The sequence below is a fragment of the Paramisgurnus dabryanus genome, chromosome 16 (genome assembly GCF_030506205.2).
Source record: "Paramisgurnus dabryanus chromosome 16, PD_genome_1.1, whole genome shotgun sequence".
In the NCBI taxonomy this organism is placed as follows: domain Eukaryota; kingdom Metazoa; phylum Chordata; class Actinopteri; order Cypriniformes; family Cobitidae; genus Paramisgurnus; species Paramisgurnus dabryanus.
The window spans coordinates 29,306,525-29,328,816 of record NC_133352.1 but is presented as its reverse complement, the minus strand read 5'-3'; the positions used below and the strand labels follow the sequence as shown (position 1 = coordinate 29,328,816).

Sequence of the window (22,292 nt, the reverse complement as noted above, 5' to 3'; positions counted from 1 at the left end):
TAGAAAAAATGGCTAAACATAGGCTGCCGCTGAAATATATTTAAAAACATGTTTACAAAAAATTATTTTTCACCATTTTATTTTTGGCCATTTTACTTAAAAATATATTTTAAAATAAATATTTTTATTTACGTCACACTGGAATTTGTAAGAAAAACGTTGTATGTTACAAACCTGTATAACAGGTTTGAAAAGTTAAAATTAAGTCATTTTCAACTGCAATTTTTTATTTTATACATACTTTACAAACATTTATATTTTGTCCAAGAAAAATATATTTTTTGCTGTATGGGTTGTAAAATTAGAAATGCATCTGTTTCCCCTGCAATAAAATATATATAAATATATGAAGGTTGACTAAAAAGATGACTAAACTAAATGTTCAAATTCAAAAATATATTTAATTAAGCTTAACTTTCTACAAAATGTATTTAGCATATATTTAAAACACATTTATGCCCACACTGTAAAAAACATGCAGTATTTTGTCTAATCAACGTATATTTTTATGTTACTGTAACTTAAAAAATTAAGTAGAAATTTAACTTGATTTTCTAAGTTAGGTTATTGGAAATGTATTTTTTGACATGTGGGTAAATGTGGTGTGTATGTGTGTAGTGTCTGTGAAGTAAAGGATTGCCCCTGACTGATTGCGCCTCCTAAAGTAAAAAAGATGCAGCATTAAGTAAAAAAAAATTGGGTTTTGCAAGTCAATGTTAAAATACTTTTTAAAGTTTTGATCTGTGAATAGTTGACTGAAAAAAGCTGTTTAACTTAATTTTTGAAATTAAAGTAACAACAATATTGATTTGACAAAAATGCTGCATTTTTTATAGTGTACTGGTATTCTGCTGGTAATTTGAACATGATAGTTTTCTTTAGGCCTACTGAATTCAGATTGTGACTAAAAGGATTGGCCTGCTAATATGTTTAGTGTGGCACATAAACGGTAAACGGATCTCTGCTGCACTCTTATGGTCGACAGCAGTCATTGTAGGAGAATCCGTGATTTAGGACAGTGGTTCTCAAACTGGGGGCCGCGAGATGGTGCCAGGGGGGCCCCAGTTTTATGACATTTTATAAAATACATGAATTTATCATGAATTCTGTGTAAATAAACCTAAAAAAAATAAGGCTATTAACCAACAGCACTACTTTGTATAATTTAATGTTTTGTTTTAGAACAAATTTGTCATAAATTTACTTTTGGGGGGCCGCAAAGGAACGCACCATACATAAGGGGGGCCGCATGCTGAAAAAGTTTGAGAACCACTGATTTAGGATATTCGATCCAGTAGGCCTATAAATAACACAAGGTAAATAAAACAAAGCAAACGCCAAATTACAAATACAGTAATTTTAGTAGGCGATGCATGCTATTAGACTCTAAATAAGTTGGTTTCCTTTAATCTAAGTACATACAAAGTGATCTAATCTAAATTTTGTACTATTAAACATGCTTTTCTAAAGTAGTTGTTTTTTATCTGGTTGGCGATTTTGCATGAAGACATCACACACAAGCAAAGGGCCAACAGTGATGTCCAGATTTGTACAATAGACTATAAAATAGATTTCTAGAGCCGAGGAAGTCAGCTTAGATGAAGTTGGATTAGGGTTATTTATTTGACTGGGTAAAAGGGGCAAACAATGTATCAGGGAATATGGGCTTTATACAAAAAAGAAAATGCATTAAAAACATGCAACGAAAGGCTCACAGGAAACAAAGCATACACTGACTTCTATTTTATAAGTCAGATCCTCTCATGTTTATGATTGCAATTCTCCTGGGCCTTGACTTTATGAGTTTTGCGCATATGTTGTGTCTTTTTTGCCAAGCTTCCTTAAATTCCTTGCATTTATAAAATGTTCAAATATGAAGCACCACGCCAATTTGGACATCGCATTTCCCCATGCACCACACTGTAGCCTACGGTATGCGTATATGTTAGACATTGGAGGTAGGCATACTGTACAGGAAAGCGCGTCACAGATCCTCCCCTCCATACCATAATAACCCGTCATGGCTACCCAAACACGAGCTATACGCATCTATATGAACAGTTTCTCAGCCAGGTGCATTTCACCGAACACTCCGCGCTGTTCTGACAAACGACCAAGACGACGATCCTTGAACTCTCTACAAACCGGACCGGTCTGATTTGTGCCTAACATCGATGAAATGCGCACTTGTCTCTTCAAACAACCGGGCAACAATCACCGAACTGGATGCATTTCGGCTTTTCAAACGACTCTCACGTCACTTGTAGGCTACTGTTCCCAGCGCGCTTCCTCGGTTTTAACCAATTGCCATACGGGATGAGGAATGGTGAGATAGGGGGTGGAGTATCTCCGGTTTTCGATTCTTTCCGTAATCCTGCGCCGGTGGAATTTTAAATCCTTTCCCTCGGCGGGCCCTCGAGGAGGCGGATCAGTGTTCAGATGAGATTGTTTACTGGAAATTGTGCATTGTTTCTCAGAACGAACATGGTGGCATTGTAACACACGTGGGGTGAGCTCGTGTTACAGTGTTACAGAATGAGCAGTGTTGTTACATTGTGGCATTGGCAGCAGTAGTGAGCGGGGCAGTGCACCGGGATCTGTCGTAAATATTCAACAAATGATATAGGAGGAGTCGGTGCGCGTTCTTCTCCAGATAAAGAGATGTGGACACGACCTGAAGCGCCGTCGACGGTCCAGACCGGACATTTGCTCGGTGTCGCGTCGCTTTATTAAGAAGAGTGATCTCTTGTAACAGGATTTGGATTTTATCGATCGGATTATGACTGATCATCCGCGCAAAGCTCCGTCCACGCGTGTCAAAGATTGTTTGGTGTTCAGTTAGTTGGCTTGAACTTTAAGATCGCTGAAAACTCTAATAGACATTTTCATCTGCTCTCGCGCATATGCTAAAATAGTTTGTGGTTGTTGTTTATTTTTGAAAGAAAGACATTTGCATCCACTTTATAAAGGATGCACCCAGAAAGCAATGATAAAACTGCAGAAGGAGGCAGCGGGACCCCTGTTCCGGAGGTACAAGAGACGGGACACGCCGTCCTGCCCTCTTCCTCTGCAACAATGCAAAACCCAGAGAACAAAGAGGAATATGAGGAATCGGAGCATAAAATTGTCCCGGAGGACAGCACGGTTCAGCTGATACAGACCGACTGCCCTGAAAAGCGTCCGGCGACGCCGCCCGGCGCGCAACCGGGACGCGGGTTTATTCCGCCCGAGGGAGGGTTCGGATGGGTCGTGGTGTTCGCAGCAACCTGGTGCAACGGCTCGATATTCGGCATACAGAACTCGTTTGGTATTCTGCACGAGATGTTGGCGAATGACCACAAGAATTCCACGGATCATACGTCCGAGACGTCCCAGTTTCAAGTGGGTGAGTATGTGCGATGTCAGGCACATTGATCCCACGATACTTAAATGGTCCAGAGGTCACTTAAGCCTGGTGACAGATGCCCAAATCTGCTGTCTGCACCCAACAATCAGTGGGTGTTAATAAACATAATATACATCAATACCACCTGCTTGTATATTAGATATACTAAACGACTAAATAATTGGGTCTGTCAAATACATTACAGTATTACTACAGTCAGTGCATGACACTAGTTTTTTCTAAGAGACATGATTTTATGGGTAAAGCTTTCATTTCATTTCAAAATAACACATTTTGGTATTTTGCAATGCAAAGTTTTATACAACACGTTTGGTGCCACAGTAGTTTGTTGGGAAGGTTTTGGATTTGATTATGTACAAAGGTAAAAATAACTGATAAATATAACAGTAATACTGACACGAAACATATTCATTATAAAAAAAAACATTGCTGTATTTGTATCTCACATAATGTGTTCGGTCACTGTTAACTTTTGCTGATGACGCTATAGCCATAGTAATACTGTAATTGTACTGTAGTAATACTGTAAGTGCTGCTTATTTGGGGGGGGGGGGTTTCTCCATAACCTTGGATGTTTTGCTGAATTGCCTGTTTCATGGCAAACAGGTGGGTTGAGAAGATTTGACCGTCTGACCACACTGGACTGTGTGAACTTTCACTGCACATTAGATAATAACAGATAGAAAACAGAGTCCTACAAACTCACTTTAAGTTCCAGTTTCATGAACCCCCCGAACCACTGATGTCCCCGACAACCTCGATTCCCTTCTGATTCACTGCCAGCATAAACCCAGTCCACATGCTAATAGTCTCACAGGCCTCTCGGCGTGCAGGAAATCACCATCTGTCCTGCATGTTTGCTAAGAGCTCAGTTAGTTCGTTTTAATGTTCGGACTCCCAGTTGGGTGTTCTGCTTTACAACTTTTTGTGTGATGTAGTATTATAAGTGTGTCAAACAAGCATGCACCATCTGAATAATTTGGGGGAAGTTTGGTCTGTGCTTTCCTCATCACTCTCTGTCCTGTTAGATTGAGATTACAGTCTTCTTTTAAAATAATAATAATAATAATGATTAATAATAATTCCAAATAAATAGTAGATGAATTTCTGTTTTTGGCAAGTGTTGAAAGCAGGGTTGGACTTTAGAAATGCACATAAAGGGAACTGACAAAACACTTTTAGATGTGATTTCACACTCCATTTAGCAGCAGAACCATGTGTAACTGTGCCAATAATTTAAATGCGCTTTTAAATACCACATTTAGACATCAGAGCAATCTCTTAAGGCTCACAGTGTTTGCAAAAAATGGGGGGCTTTCGCATAACAAATAAACACTTAAAAGTAAAAATACAGAAAGTCCTAGTGATTACAGATGTTTGTATGGTGGTCTCTCTTTCAAATCTTTCTCTCTGTCAAATGTGCATCATATTTCTCTCTCACACACATCTTTTGTGTAGTGACCCTGCTGAAATGGGCCAATCTGGTTTCATAAAAGAGGATTTGATTTAGGGGTGCTTAACGATTAATCGCGATTAATCGATAGCAGAATAAAAGTTTTTGTTTACATCATATATTTGTGTGAACTGTATATAATAACTTTGTATAAATAAATTCACACACATGCATGTATATATTTAAGAAATGTTTACATGTGTATATACATTTGTATATTTATTTATAATTTATTTGATATATAAATACCTAATATATAAATATATTTTTTTTCTTATAATTATACATGCATGTGTGCATATTTATATATACATAATTATTATACACAGTTCACACACATATATGATGTAAACAAAAACTTTTATTCTGCTATCGATTAATCGCGATTAATCGTTAAGCACCCCTAATTTGATTGGTTTATGAAGGACTTGCAGTAGTGTAAAACATGCAGGGCTTAAAGGGGCGTGTCCAGCGCTCACATGGTTATGTCTGCCTTTAGAAAGACAAACTTTAATGTTTAATCTCCATAGATGATTACAGCAGACACTGTCCCTCAATAATACATGAGATTAACACAAAAGGGCTCTATTTAAAAAACATGCTTCAAACATTTTGCAAAAAATGTTTTTTGCATATATACCACACCGATCAGCCATAACATTATGGCCACCTGCCTAATATTGTGTACACACATAATAAAAATACAAACACACACACAACTGAGTGCACAAAATCTCTGCTGTGCTGCAATAGTATGTGGCCGGAGCTTTGCCATTTAATGCAAAGCCTGGAGGGCAAATATGAAAAGAATTCCCCTTCATCTTTTGGATTTGTGTCACGATTATTATTGTTGACTGATCTTCGGTCAGATTTGTTTGGTGGCATTCTTCACAGCGCTGAGCAGCACATTTTTAAGCACACGGCTGGAATTTTGCCTAATCTCTCAGGCGCTATGAAAGCAAGTGTTTCACCATAGCGATGTTCCTCTTGTTCTAGTTCTTGGATCTTAACTTTGCATGTCAATGAACAAGAAGGATTTGAATTTTGAATAAATTGAAGACGTTTCTCATCAGCAACAAAGAAATCGTGATTTTCAATTCTCTTAACTGGCATAAAAATGATGTCATATAAAAAATGGTTTGAAGTTTTTAACTTGGCTTCGTTTCTTTAAACAAAATATAACTCATGATTCTTTGTTTTGATTTGGGGGTAAAATATGAGGGAGAGAGGGAGAAAGAGAGATCCATTCCTTCAGGCGTTGAGTGTTATTCACAATCTGTCAAACAGCATCTGTCAGTTTTATTGGGTCACTTGTTTCCCTGGTCTCTCTCTCTCTCTCTCTCTCTCTCTCTCTCTTCCACACACAGCTTCCTTCTTTCTTTCTTTCTGTTCTGGATGTCTAGCTGTGCCTCGGTCTCTCATATAAAAACACTATAACATAAGAAGTCTCATTACAGAGAATTACTGTACGATCACTAGAGGGGAGAGAGACTGAGAGAGTAAAAGTTTGTTATGTGGTGAATAATGTCAGAGCGGCTTTGTTTATATACTGAAGCATTTGTTTAAAATCTTTATGGACAAAACAAAGGAAATACACAGAGAAAAAGCCAACAAGAGAGCATGCAGAACCTGTTTATAGGAGGAATGGAGATGGAAAACATATGGTGATTTTATGCACTGAAGTTTTGATATGAAGAGGATTTGAGAAGGTTCTTGCTCTTTGTTGGGCAGGTTTAAGTTTCATCTGTTTATTTATTTATTTAATTATTTATTTATTTTTTGAGAAAGTGAACTATTGTTCATCTTGACAAAAATGTTAACAAATCATTTCAAATCAGTTTACAAAATCATTCAAAGGGTGAGAAAAGAGAACCATGTGTTTTCCGAAACTCATTTCTGTTGTCAGCATGGGTCGTACGAGGGTTATAAGAAGTGACATCACACACAACTCACTTCTGTCTCTCTCTCTCTCTCTCTCTCTCTCTCTCTCTCTCTCTCTCTCTCTCTCTCTCTCTCTCTCTCTCTCTCTCTCTCTCTCTCTCTCTCTCTCTCTCTCTCTCTCTCTCTCTTCTCTCATTGTTTTTTTTAGTGTAGCAGCTGGGTCCATTGGGATCATTTTCAAAATTTTCCAGGATTAAGGATTAGAATAATAAGAGATTTTGTGGAATATGATCCTTAAATAAAAACACTGCAGTGATGCCCAGCTTTTGACTTTGGTTGCACTTTATTTTACAGTATGTGTTTTTGTACATATATGGTCAATATATTGTACTTACAGACAAATGTGTGGTACTTACTTTTGGTTATCTACATGCACTGTAAAAAATACTTTGCTGCCTTAAATTTTTTTGTTGAATTAACATGGATTTACAAGTCAGATCAACTTACTATTATTTATCTTGACTAGAGATGAGTTGCTATATCTACAGGTGAGTTGTTATAACTTATAAATTTAAGTTGACTTTTCTCAACTATATTTTATAAGTTGTGACAACTAATTTCTGTTGACATGACTTGTAAATCTGCGTTGATTTAACAAAGAATTTTAAGGCAGCAAAGTTTTTTAAAGTGTGGTAATTAAATTGTATCAATACTGTACTTACCAGTGGCACATACTTGGGTAGTTAATATGTAACTCGATAAGTACTGGGTAATACCAGATACGTACTTATAGTGTATGTATACTGTAACTAACAAAAAACACTTCTGTACTTACAAATGAATTTATAATATAATATATTTAGGATGTACAGGCAAGTGTGGGTTTATGACAGGTACTTATATTGTACAGTATATATGATAATAACTAATGACAAACACTACAGGTCATTGTAAGTTAATGACCGGCACATATAGTATGTGTACTGTAACTAACGAGAAACACTACTGTACTTAAAAATTGCATTAACGTGTTGTGTAGTACCAACATGTCAGTGTGAGTTAATGACAGGTACTTATAATGTATGTATATGACAACTAATAACAAACTTTAATATTGTGCCATTTTTTTGTACTCAGTAACTTCGTCCTTTATTGTCCTTGTATTGTACAATAGTAAATGCATGAAAGCAGAACTGTAAAATAAAGTGTTGCATTATACACCATTACTTCACATACCACCTAGGTTTTAACGTAGTATACATATGCCACTGTTAGTTATATTAACTAGTAAGACCATAAAAAAGATGCATTGTTGTGGATGCATATTTCGTGTTTAAGTGTTTTTTATCAGGTATCATATATGAACACTATAAGTACCTGTCATTAACCCACACTTGCCTGTAAGTACTAAATACTTATATTGTACATACTTTTGTAAGTACAGTAGTGTTTCTTGTTAGTTACAGTATACATACACTATAAGCATGTATATCTGATATTACCCAGTACTTATCTAGAGTTACATAATAACTACGCAAGTATGTACCACAATTGTCTGTAAGTACAACATAATTACCATATTTGTACAAGGTAACACGTACTGTAAAATAAGGTGCTACCGTGCGGCTATGAAGGGAAGGAACCGTGAAGGAACAAGAGCTGCTTTCTAAAAGTTATTTAAGTCAAGCAGAAATGAGAAATGCATTATTCAATGTGTGTGGTTACATGTTAGCCTTGCATTAAAAAGTGTAATACTTTTCCTTTCTGTATGTGTGTTTTTCCTGGAAAAGTAAGATAATCTCTTCCTAATAGTCACTGGAATGTTCAATCCTTTCACATGGCCACAGAGACCACTAAACGCACACACACATCTACCTTATGTTTTCTGCATGATTTTCCTTTAGAACGTGGCCCTTTCCGAACACACTATTCCAAAATATAAACTTTTGGCATTGTTCTGAAGTTCCCAACATGTACTTCCACGGGAACTTCACAGAACGATCAGTAATTTGCTTTAAAGTGAAAAAGCAACAAACAGAAGTCTCCCTGTGAAACCTGTGGATAGCATACATCTCATGAAGGTTTAGCTGCTGGAGTCACTGGCGCCTCGTTTAAACTTTGACCCTGTGGACTTAAACAAAATATAATGTAAACATCATTTGATGGGTTTGTTACTCCACGGCTTCCTCTCTGGAAGTTTCACTCAACTTCAGCCAGGATTAGACACACACACAGATTAGTGTCAAATATTGAACTTAGTCTTCAGACAAATCATGCAGACATTAAACCACCTTTGATCCATGGAAAACATCCAGTATGTGTTTGTTTGAGCGTGACATTGATTATGACCAGCCAGTGCTTGGGAAACAGAGATGATACACATTCATGTCTCTTGGCAGAATAATGGATGTGGGCACTGGGCACGTATTTTTCTGTAAATATAATTTATTTGTGTATGTGTTCGTGCGTGCATGCTTGTGTGTCCACATGCATCAATTAAGTTTGTTTAGAATAATGAATCTTTTTGTAGCTGTTTTGTTATTGTGATGTTGTGGTGTTTGTAGTCTCCAGCATCTCTGTTATTGCTTTGACATTTAAAGCTGTGTTAATACTCAAAGGGGTGTTCAGTATAAAATAACTAGACCACACCTTTGCAGCGCTAATTATCCATTGCACGCTTTTAATAAATCTCAACAGTCGTTGAACAACCCCTGGTAAGCATCCACATCACCCTATAGCAGTGGTTCTTTGCACATTTTGTATGTCTCTCTTATCTGATGGACAATAAGATCTTTGCTAATGAGCTGATGATCTGAATCAGCTGTGTTAGACAAGGGAGAAATACAAAATGTGCAGAGCAGTGGGCCTCCAGGACCAGGATTGAGAACAACTGCCCTATAGCATTGTGCTGGTACCTTTGGATAGGCAAACACAGCTCATGTTTTTTTTCAGAATATGTAAAAGTATAGTTTATGAATGCTGCTCATTAATGTTTTATCTTTCTCTCTCTCTCTCTCTCTCTCTCTCTCTCTCTCTCTCTCTCTCTCTCTCTCCTTAGCGTGGGTCGGAGCTCTGGCGATGGGAATGATATTTTTCTGCTCTCCTGTGGTCAGCATGTTTACTGATCATTTTGGCTGTCGGAAGACGGCTGTCTGTGGAGCATTCGTGGCTTTCCTTGGTCTGCTCGCCAGCTCATTCGCAAAGTAAACACATTTATTGATTGACATTTCACTTTTATAATGATCGACGTGCATTTTTAATACTTGTATGGATAAAAGGGAAACTGACTGTCTTTCAAATAAAAAATTATGCTCTGCTAATGTGGTGCACATTAGGACACAAATGAGCACATTTGGGTGATTCTCACGAAATCCAGATTTAGAAGGTGTCCAGTATCAGATTTTTAAAAAGCCCTTGAAGCCATTTTTTTTTTTTTTTGCACATATAAGATTAAGGTCTGACCCTACTATAACCATTATTTTAGAGGATTTAAAAAATATTTCCTATAGAATTATTACAATTTTTTTAGATTATCATTATCAAAAATTATCATTACTGCAACATGATATTATATAAAATATATGCATTTACAAACTCATGTTTCGGTAATGAGAACTAAAAAGTTGTCTAGGTACTATGACAAACAAATTTCAACTTTAATCTGGAGAGAAAAAATAAGAACTGCTTACCTGGTAGCCATCTTGAGTGTCACAGTCAATTATGTCCCTTTCAACATTTTTTTTGAAAATGTTAGTTCCTTGAGGGCTTTTCAATGATTGAAAATTGTTGTGGAGGATGAGAAATTTTCTAAATTAATTTATTATTGTCTCTACATTTACCAGTGATCACAAAAATACCACATGTTTCTTTACTGTAAATGTTTATAGTATAACATGCCTGAAGCTTTTGATTTTTTTGATTTTTTAATTATAAATATTTCCATGTCAAAGAACCCAAATCCAGTCATGGACACGTTGTGGTAATGAAAATTTTCCCCTTAAATGTGGAAAAAACAACAAAATTGGTTTGTATGATGTCATTTGAAATCATGTGCATAATAGTACATGAAGAGATGTTTGTAACTGTATGCTTCTTATTTTGATACTCTTACTTTGCATTTACTTTTTTTATCAAAATGTTTCATGACACCTCATAAGTCTAATTTCATGAGAATCACCTATTTTTATAATAATTTAATTCATTTTTTCATTCATTGCAGTGGCGGTTCTACACGGAGGCCAAGGGTGGCCCGTGCCTCTGTAGACATGTCCCTGGCCACCCCTGTGGCCACCCCGTGCTGACCAAATAAAAAAGTATACATTTATTTTGATTTTACACGCGAGCGCCAAAAGCGGAACTAATGCGACGCAACGTTCTACACGGGCAGATTAGAGCGGCGCACCCAACCACTGCACTGTAGCTGGGTGAGGGCTGCGGGTGATGCTCGGCGAGTGTCTTAATTCGTTCCCAATCTCCCGATGTTGAGAATGCCAATCCAGTAGGTGGCGGGAATGCACCATTTAAGTTTGGTTTGCCAACTGCCATTAAACTTGAGAAGAAGAAGAAGAAGAAGAAGAAGAAGATGTTGAGAATGTGTATGCAGGTTTGGGCACTGGTAAGGACTCTAGCTCACTTCACATTGGGACACAGTTCACTTGTTCTCCTGTGACGTGGCTGCTTGTTGCACGTTGTGATCATTCACAGCTGTCACTCATCAACAACCGGCAAAACCAACATCTCGCTAACTTTTTAAATAGTACATTGCAAAAAGCGCTTAAATATACGTGCATAAAATTGGAGGAATATAATTAAATGTTACATATAAAAATGTTTACAATCTAAAATAAATATTATTTTAAATATTGATTAGATTGTGGTCCCTAACTGTCTAGCAATGTGTGTTTATATGTAAACTAAAACAAACGTTTGTCTTTATAAAAGTTTGCATTTCATAAAGTTTATTGAGTAGGCTTGCATGATTTTCAGTTGGAGGGCTTTAGAAAAGATTCCAGCTCCTCTTTTGCACCTGCACTCACTCTTGTATTAAATAAATATTTATATGATTGTAATTTGTAAAGTAAAATAAAGTGTAAGGGGTGGTTTCCCGGAAGGGGATTAGACTAGTCCTCCACTAAAATAAATGTAAGATCTGTCCAAACTGAAAACAACTTGCACTGACATATCTTAAAATACATCAGTGCCCTTTGTTTTGCTTCAAAATGCACACAAGTAATGTTTTTAGTAAGGCATGTTTGTTAAAACTAGTTATATTTCCTAATTAAACTAAGGCCTAGTCCTGTCTCAAACTAATTCCTGTAACCACCCCTATAATCTTTAAATATAATTTCTTGCCATTTTTTATGTGCCCCTCTGGTAAAACACTGGCCCCTCCTTGGCCCCCCTAGTGAAATTTGTCTAGAACCGCCACTGATTCATTGTGTGTTTTGTCTCACACACAGTGTTCAGTTAATTCCCTCTCTGGACAAAGCGCTGTTTTTTCAGGATGAAAATACTCTTTTTGTTGATACAAAAGATTGAAAAACCATGTTCCTGCTGAGCTTAGAGTGATGAAATACTCAAAAAACACAAATGCTGACTGTTTTTATAGGGACTTTTTACCCATGTAATGACTTTTATACTGTACAAGCTATTGTTACTTTTAAATAAACATCATTTCCTTACCATAACATGTCCTCACAAGTTCAAGACTGTTACCATCTTTTGGGGAAATTTGGCTCCCACACCGTAGGGATTACCAGAACCACACAAACACACACAACAGAGCCACTTCACTATGACCTGGTTTCATAGACATGGCTTAGCTAAAGCCAGGACTGGGCCTTAAGTTAAATTAAGATGTTTATAAACATGACTTACAAAAAGACATTACTGGTGTTGGTTGCAAAATTCAGGTATTTTCAAGGCTGGGAGCTTTCCATGGGAATTAACGGGAATATGGGAATTAACTGGGAATTTGAAAAATGTAGATTAGCCTTATATGGAATTTAAATCTTGCAGCGTAATTTTGTTTAAAACAATAAGATTTAATGCAGTTTCAGTTTAATTTCTACCCTGCACATTTCTCAGTCACCAGCACACTGCTTACTAGAATAATTTCTTAAAATTTTTTGTTCAAATAAATCCAGGCCTGATGAGCATAAGTATCAGGATTGATGAATAAAAAGTTTAAAAATGTAATAAAAAAAGAACAATTTATTTAAAATAAAAATATTTTGTAACAATGCACACTATTTGTGTGGGGTATTTTTTTTCCTTTTTCCAAAGTAAATTTTTTAATTTGGATTACCTTGCATGCATGTCTGCTTATGACCAAACAAAATATTTATATTTTTATTTATGTTTGTATTTGATATAGTTTATATACGTTTCCAAATAATTCTCATAAATTCTCGTTAAGTTTGCAATTTGGAATATTTCCAAAATTGCCCAGAAGTTCCCATGAAAAGTTTCCAGAAATTTACCGCTTTGCAACCCTACTGGTGTGTAGACAAATCAATGGCACTGGAATATTTTAAAATCTGTCTGTGTAAGTTATTTTCAGTTGAGACAGTTCAAACATGTGTCTTAGGACTTTTACGAACCTCTACACATGTCATTAAACTAAATGTAAAATGTAACTTTGAAAAAAACCTTACATTTGTTACATTTAAATTCCTTTAAAGGAAATGAATGAGCCTCTTTCCTGTCTATTTAAATAAACACGTTGTTTTTATACTCATTTATGTTCTCCCCATCTTCTCAGCACGCTGGCTCTTCGATACTTCACATATGGAATACTGTTCGGCTGTGGATCCTCATTTGCGTTTCAGCCGTCTCTGGTGATACTGGGGCATTATTTCCGAAAACGTCTGGGGCTGGCCAATGGCGTCGTGACTGCAGGCAGCAGCCTCTTCTCCATGGGTCTTCCCGTGCTGCTCGAGAAAGTGGTGAAACCACTGGGCCTCTCCAGAACCTTCCAGACCCTCAGTCTCTTTATGCTGGTTCAAACGCTGCTGGCTCTTACCTTCCGTCCACTCATGCCAAGCGGGGTGTGCCCGATGTCAGGGATGGGGATGGAAGGAGGCGCAGCGTCCGGCTCAGAGTCGACAAGCAGGTGGCAAAAGGCCCTGATGAAAATTAGAAAGTACTTTAACGTACGAGTGTTCAGAGTGCTGGCCTACCGGCTGTGGGCATTCGGCGTCGCCACGGCTGTCCTGGGATACTTTGTGCCATACGTACACCTGGTGAGTTTGGTGATGTCACAACGATTTAACTTGTTTCTTTTACACTATACAGCAAATTCAATTAGTATTATTTTCTTAAGTGATTTAGGCAGCGTATGTAATATTTTTCCAGAAACATTTTTGTTATGCTGGTTACAAATCTAAGTAAATATAAATAAAAATCCAAGTAAAAATATTTATATAAATACATATTTTCTGCGGAAGTTGCAGGACCATAAAATGTTTGTCCAAACACTGCATTTAGCCTGTTAAACCTGTTTGACAGGCTAAACCAATATTTTTGGCCAAAGGAATTAATTTTTTGTCATATGGGACAGATTGAAGAATATGTAATAAAAAAAAAAAACCAGATCAGATTTGTAATGTCAGATGTGTTTGAGGCAGTGTTGAAAGGTCAGTACTCAGTCTGTTTGAGGTCATGAATAAATAAAGCCTTAGGCTTCCATGAGCTCACATATTTAATGTGATGATGAGTCCACACCTTCAGTTGATGAATTATTAACTTTAACTCAGTTTGTGTGATCATGTCAGCAGAAGATGTCTCTCCTTGGTTAAGCCTTCCTGTTCACAGGAAGTAAATAGACTGTAAATAGAGTCAACAAGTCAAGAACCGTTTGTTAAATGAAAAGCTCATACAGATGCAGTGGCGGCAGGTGACAAAAATTTGGGGAGTGCGATGGAATTTTTTTATCTTTGTCATTTTTTCGATAAACAGAGTTGTAAAAATTCTGTCAAAGTCAGTTATTATCCATCAATTCATGTTTTAATGATAATAATTGTTTATGTTTATTCTAATCATTAACTTACAAGACAAGCATACAAGTCAAAATGTGTTTATTAAGAAGAGAACAAATAAACACAGGTGGTTCATCACTTTACATGTTAACAATAAAAGGCATGACTTACATCGTATCCAGCTAGCCATAAGTGGTGGAAAAGCACACAGATTGCAATCACTTGACTCCGTTGGTAGATCTTTTCCAAGTTTCTTAATTTTTTATTTATTCTTCAACTGAACGCCTTGTAAAGGGTGATTTTTGTAAGGATAAAATCATATTTTCTTTCATCTCGAGATTGCTTTCCACTCATCAGCAACGTAACTATTCATAACTATCAATTTGCCATGCGGTTATGAGACTCTGAGAACAATCCAATTACACGAGGTCAAAAACATAAAACAAAATGTATTTGCTTACAACAAAAGTGTGAGGGATTGGGGCGCACAGTGCTGCGCCCCAGGCCGGATCTGAAGCCAGCCAATTAGAGCTCAGCCTCAACTCACATGCTTCTAACAAGTTTACTGACCTACTTACGCATTTGTTTGGGTGGCGCCTCAGACACACACATATGACACACACCCACAAAGAACTCGTTTTTTTTTTAAAGTTTGAAATATTTTACAGTTTTTTACGATTGGTTACACACAAAATCTTTTCATGTCACACGATTTTCAAAACCTCTCACTCAAAGTGCAAAACTACATGCCAAATCTTCAAAACCATAAGCTATTTCTCAGCCTTTGACTCAGTTTTCAATTGCATAAAACACTTTTTTCAAAACACTACACACAATTCTCTACCTAAAACACAAAGATCTATGAGGAAGTCACTTGCTTTCTTTTTTTCAAACACAACCAATCAAAATACTACACTCATTCACCAGGTCACACAGACACACTCCTCACATGTGCAAACACTAAATGCTTTACTGATCACTAACCAATCACTGCTTTACTTTACAGTAGTATAGATATTAGGGGTGGCACGGTCCATGAAAAAAATCCGAACCGTTCGGTTCGCTTGTCTCGGTTCGGAGCGCATGTGTACCGCACGGTTCAACGGTCCATGGCATGCGCAATGTAGTCTCCTGCCCTGTATGTGACCTCAGATAGCGTGTTTCCCTTTCGCGCGAAAGAAGAGGTGACTGGTTTGGAGTATAAATACTGCAGGTTATGTTACGTGTAGAAATGGCAAGTGGGAGAGAAAAGGAAGTCTGCCCGCAGTTGGAGGATGCGCCAGCGTCGTATAAGTTTGGTGTGTGAAAACATTTTTATTTCATGTTACTTATGATGACAGCGGAAATAAAACAACAGATAGAACTGCAGTCTATGGGTTGAATATGCTCCAACAGCCACAGGAGATCGCCTTCTCTCCGACCATTTATCTAATCTGAGGTACTGACAACAATGTTTTACGTCTTTTCATATTCAGCGCTATTTTTAGCCTTTCATTGATAAAATTAAAGCGGCTGATTTTCGCGTAGTTTCATTTTGCTAGCGTGTGAAAGTTGCGCGATCTTATTTCAGAAATTGCCCATCAAAGTAATCAGAAGTGGTCAAAAGTGGACAAAAGAGACTTAAAGAGATTTAAATATTACAGGTGCAAAGGTTATGTTTCTCTCTCGTCCACATATTCTCTCAGTATTAAAGCAGCCTCTCAGTGATAAACCTAAGAGCTACACTGAAGTTGGCATTTTAATAAATGCAAGTTATCTTTGTGTGCTAAAAATGCACATAAAGTTCATGTAGATGGCAATACACATTATCTTGTTTTCCAAATAAATTAAAAGCATGTTGAAATCATCAATGTCTTCCCTCTTGCTCTATCAAAATCTCATCTGGCTTTCCTCAGAGATGGTCCAATGTGCTTAAAGTCAAATTCAGTTTGTGCATGACTACTAGGGATGTCCCGATCAGGTTTTTTTGCCCTCGAGTCCGAGTCCAAGTCATTTGATTTTGAGTATCTGCCGATACCGAGTCCCGATCCGATACTTCTATAATACATAAAAAAAAAGAATAAAGAAGAGCGAAAAAACAGAACCAGTCCAGGATGTTCCTTATGTCATGCCGCACACATTGCTGTTTCTGTGTAGAGTCAAAAGAGTCTAGCTCTGTGCCAGCGCATAACTACAGATGTGTTAAAAAATAATGAATATATACTATATATGTTCAGGGGTTAAATTGGGGTTTGTTTTGTGGGGAGGCTCTGTTTGGAGGGAGGGTTCGAGGGGTAACATGTTTAATCCTGATGACAGCAAAGCCACTGGGTGTGTTTCAATGAAATTTTGTATCTCTGATAGGATTTTATAAGTTTCAGTTTTAAAGCTGTGCCACATGTTGACCCAAACTTTAAAACCTGAACTTTAAATAATGCAAATCTATGAGTCTGACACCCTATATGCATTTGGTGCACATGTCATTATGCACAATTGATCAAACTTTGAATGAAGTTATAAGACTTAACCTCCTTGACTCATTCTAGGCATAAGATAGACTACCCAAAAAGACTCAATTAACAAGAAAAACAACATACTGATTCAGCAATATGTCTTATAAATTAGCCATAGATTCCCTAAGCTGGTCAGCAGTTAGTTATAAAATACCTATAGTTAGGTCGTGATTCATTTGTATAATCAAAATACATTATTTTATTAAACTATACAATCAGTTGTATCCAGTTATCTAGTTAACATTTTGTAATGAGATGAGTGACATGGCTATACATACTTTAATACTTTGTTTCTAGACTTCTATTAAGTTTTTTCGACATGGGCACCATTCTTACCTCTCTTTCTCTCTCTCTCTCTCTCTCTCTCTCTCTCTCTCTCTCTCTCTCTCTCTCATCTCTACAGTAATGTAAAATGATCCTGCGCGAATGCGCGTTCTTGAGGTTCTGAGTGAGACGCGGAACTGCGTCTGAGCACATGTTGACAATAACGATCAACGCGTCGTTTAAATGAGCGGTAAAAACGCGGTTTTGTCGTGGGTTCCTTGCACGCACGAGTGTGAAGCCTATGAATGAAAGCACATCAATAGGCTTGTTCGACTTCATGCGGCGCCGCAACAATCGACAGCCGGGTGACGTCAAACTACCGCGAGAGTGATCCGCGAAATCATACGGAGGAGTTTGCTTTTAAATCGTTCTCGCGGAACTTTGACGTCATGCAGCACCACAAGAACCGGCAGCCGGATGAAGTCGAACAAGCCTATTCTCTTCAGTTCACACGCACCAGCGCAGCGCGTACACTGGCGCGGAGCAGCGCGAGAACTTAATGGATTTTAAACCCTGCATATGTATCCGAGTCCTGATCGGGAGGTAACGTCCGATTCCGATCGAGTCTGAAACCACGTGATCGGGGCCGATTTCCGATCACGTGATCGGATCGGGACATCCCTAATGACTACATGATATAACTTTTTTTAATACTGTATCCTAAATTATGGATAATTAATACATTAATAAAATAATACATTTCTGGAGTGTTAAAAATTTAAAGAAAAAATAACAACAAGAACCGTACTGAACCGTGAACCGTGACCATAGAACCGTGATACGAACCGAACCGAGGGTTTTGTGAACCGTGCCACCCCTAATAGATATGCCTATAAATAGGTCAAAGGTCACTGTTGTGTCAATCTGCATGCCCCCCTGCCAATTCCTGGAACAGGACCCCACACACAATTTACTGTATTCTACTGTAAAGAATATACTTTGGTTTACATGTTTATAGTTTTGTTGTATGCTAATGTATACAACAGTAATATTTGGACTAATAAATATTTTCTGTTTCTACATTGCATTGGCGTCTCCGGTGTACTTTTTACCCCTCTCGGCAGATTACTTTCACTGTAGAACATTGTATTGAAATGTAGATATAAGCCCATGAAAGACCAAAGAGCTTTAGATTTAGAACAGCAGTGTTTAGATGGTATATCCAAAAATGTATTATTTTGAAAGAAGTGTTTGCCATTTGATGCAAATGCTTCATTTTGACACGTGTTTGTGGCATTTTGAATGCAGTGTTGCATTTTGAAGGAGATATGTGCTATTTTGCATTTTGTGTGTGCAGTTTTGAGAATTGTGTGTAGAGTTTTGAAAAAAGGAGACTTAGTTTTGAAAACGTGTGTAAGCAATTGGTAAAAACTGTAATAAAAGTTTTAATCTTTCAGTTCAATTCAATTTATTATTATTAGAGTATTATTAGAGCACTTTTCTAACTAGTATAGGCCAATATATACAAAATTAAAAATATATTATATACATAAAACTTATCAAAGCTTCCTGTAAAGTTGTTTGTAGCCCCACTGTAAAAATGATGCCAAATCAACATATATTTTTATCTTACTTTAACTTATTACAGGTCAAAACTTAAAATAGTTAAATTGCAAAACCAGGTTGTTTTAACTTCATGCTGCATTATTCAGCATGTTGCCCAACAGTAAAACACAACAAAGCTTTAGTCAGATGTTATGTCCGGATACTACAAGTATGTAGTGTGTGTGTGTGTGTGTGTGTGTGTGTGTGTGTGTGTGTGTGTGTGTGTGTGTGTGTGTGTGTGTGTGTGTGTGTGTGTGTGTGTGCGTGTGTGTGTGTGTGTGTGTTTTGGAATGTGCACTGTTATTGTCATATGTTAAAATGTTGGTTTGTGTTTTGTGTGTGTGCGCTTGTGTGTGTGTGTGTTTTGGAATTTGCACCGTTATTGTCGTATGTTGAAATGTTGGTGTGTGTTTTGGAATAACTTCATGTGCATTGTTATTGTCGTATGTTGGTGTGTGTTTGAAGCAATTGTTTATTTGATTAGCTGTGAGGTAGTGGATGTGTATGTGTGTTTGTGTGTGTTTCGGGGGCGTTGGTAAAACATGATTGAGACCCCTTCCTCGCCACAATCTCACTTTTCCACTTACAGTTTTGTTTTTTCAGGCTTTGGACCAGAAGTAAACATCTTGTCCCGGCTTTTGTTGTACGTATGTGTGTGGAACTCGCAGTTCTGCCTCTGAATGTGGTGGAACAGAAAAGCCTTTCCTACCTGTTAACCCTATATGTGTAATCTCACAGCTTTTGATGTGACCCTATATGGTTTTCTCATTCAGATTGTTTTCAATAGACATCTAATCCCCAGGCCTGTGATCTTTAGAGTCAGGAAACATTTTTTTTAAGTTCTTTCTATTTTAACCCCACGTCCTCCTCCTCTCACTTTCTTAGACAAAGGGTGTCAACATACGGAAAGAATTAGCTTATAGTCGACTTTCCTGCGTTCCCACCACAGCCACATTAATGCCGTCATTGATCAGGGCCGCGCACAAGTGTTTTTCTGAAGGCGACGGCCACATGAGAACCCTTTTGTGGGTTTTTTTAGGTCATCTGCATGTAAAAAAATGTTTGTGTCTTTGTATGTGATACAAAGGAAGTTTGATTTTATGTTATGCTGTGTTTTGCACGTGTATGTGAATCATCTGATGGTTTTCTTTTACTTTTACAGATTAAATTTGTAAAGGAGCAGTTTGGAGAAACTCAGAAAGAGTGGATTCTGCTCGTATGTATCGGAGCTTCGTCTGGGGTCGGCCGACTACTTTTCGGAAAGATTGGAGACCTCATACCCGGAGTAAAGAAAATCTACATGCAGGTACAGAAAAAGTCAGTGTTTATACAAGATAATCATAAATCTGGCTTTCATTGGATGTTATCTCATAAAACAGTGCCTTATAACAATAACCACCGCAGCAGATGAATAAATACAATAATTTTCAGCAATATTTAGAAGTCTTTCATAAAATGCATCAGCATCAGTTAAAGGAAAACATCACAGTTTTTCAATATTTGACTGTGTTCTTACCTCAACTTAGACAAATTAATACATACCTATCTTTTATCAATTTGTGCACTTTTAATCTTTGTACAGCGCCTTGTGAATGTGTTAGCATTTAGCCTAGCCCCATTCATCCCTTAGGATCCAAACAGGGATGAATTTAGAAGCCACCAAACACTTCCATGTTTTCCTTATTTAAAGACTGTTACATGAGTAGTTCCACCAGTAAGTATGGTGGCACAAAATAAAACTTTTGTTTGGAGCCATAGGAATGAATGGGGCTAGGCTAAATGCTAACACAGTCAAGAAGCGCTGTACAAAGATTAAGTGCACGCATTGAAAAAAGATAGGTATGTATTAATTCATCTAAGTTGAGGTAAGAACATAGTAAAATACTGAAAAACGGTGGTGTTTTCCTTTAAAGGTGCACTATGCAGGATTTGCACAATGAACTTATGATCGGACTTGGATGTAAGTCTGCATTTTCTCCATGTCATGTTTGTAGGTGGCCTCATTTATAATCCTGGGTGTGATGTCCATGCTGATTCCTAAGTGTACAGCGTTTGAAGGTCTGGTCGTGGTTCTTATATTCATGGGTCTTTGTGATGGCTGTTTCATCACTATTATGGCTCCCATCGCCTTCGAGTTGGTAGGGCCCATGCAGGCGTCTCAAGCCATCGGTTATCTACTCGGTCTGATGGCCATACCAATGACAGCAGGACCACCTATAGCAGGTGAGTATCAACAGCAGGCTTCAAACAGTGTGTGTGCATGCAACTGAGCAGTCACCTCTGGTATGGTTTACATTTAAAGGTTTACAGCTTTGCCTACTGCAATTTTTAGGATAGAACTGCTGCCTGCAGCCAAATTTAGATTTGTTCACTGGAACAATTTAAAAGAGTTTACATGAAAAAGTCGACCCAGAGGTAAGATTTATTAAGTGTTTATGTGCACTGTGCTCACTCGGTCTCAGGGTCCATTTGTAAAATACTGGCATTGATTCTCAGGCCTCTGGGTGCGGATGGCCGAGCCCTCATCCGTGAATTTTAAGCTTCATTTATAGTATATTTTGAAAGCGTCGCCTTCACTGCAGGAGGCTTACAACTTGGTTTGGATTGGCCGTGACATGCTTATGTTTCACAAATTTGGAAACGTGATCTGACTCCTAAATGTATATTTAAGCGAATGGCCATTTGTCTTTCATATTGGAGCCTGGCATGCGTCTCACCCCAGCCTGTCTTTAAAATCTAAAGGGGTCATTTAGTTGTTTTGCTTGAGGGGTGATTCAGGCTCTAAAATCTTAACTTTTAATTTTCTGTCGGTCTTAGTACACGATGTAACTACAGAAGAGTCAAGTTTTAAATAGGAAAAAGATTGAAACTCTTTGGTTATTTTTTTGTGCGATGCTAATGGTCTAATTAGATTCAATGGATTATGCTAAGCTATGCTAAAAATGGTACCGCCAGACCCGGAGATCAGCTGAATGGAATTCAAAACGGTAAAAATAAAATTTTTAACTCTAGGGGAGCTGGAAAATGAGCATATTTTCAAAAAAGTGGAGTGTCCCTTTAAGAATAAACTCACTTGATTTTCATCTTTTTTTTCGGAGAACAAGACTTCATTGCTTAGTTTTTTTGCTTTTCAAGTAAATACAGCATATTTCAAGTGGAAAACAATTACATATTTTTACATTTATTTGTAAAGTAAGAAATTTTTTTGCAGT

The 22,292-nt window shown here is 37.4% G+C and overlaps 1 protein-coding gene across 1 annotated transcript in view; it reads left to right on the top strand.

Annotated features, from left to right (window-relative positions):
- The first annotated feature begins 1,725 nt into the window (after positions 1–1,725).
- Positions 1,726–22,292, top strand: part of slc16a2 (solute carrier family 16 member 2) — a 28,160-nt gene continuing 7,593 nt past the window's right edge. Inside the window, exons 1-5 of the mRNA XM_065274592.2 lie at positions 1,726–3,385; positions 9,799–9,943; positions 13,504–13,984; positions 20,243–20,386; positions 21,075–21,303. Coding sequence (XP_065130664.1) covers positions 2,971–3,385; positions 9,799–9,943; positions 13,504–13,984; positions 20,243–20,386; positions 21,075–21,303 — 1,414 coding nt within the window. The 5' untranslated portion in view covers positions 1,726–2,970. The remainder of the gene's footprint in view (positions 3,386–9,798; positions 9,944–13,503; positions 13,985–20,242; positions 20,387–21,074; positions 21,304–22,292) is intronic.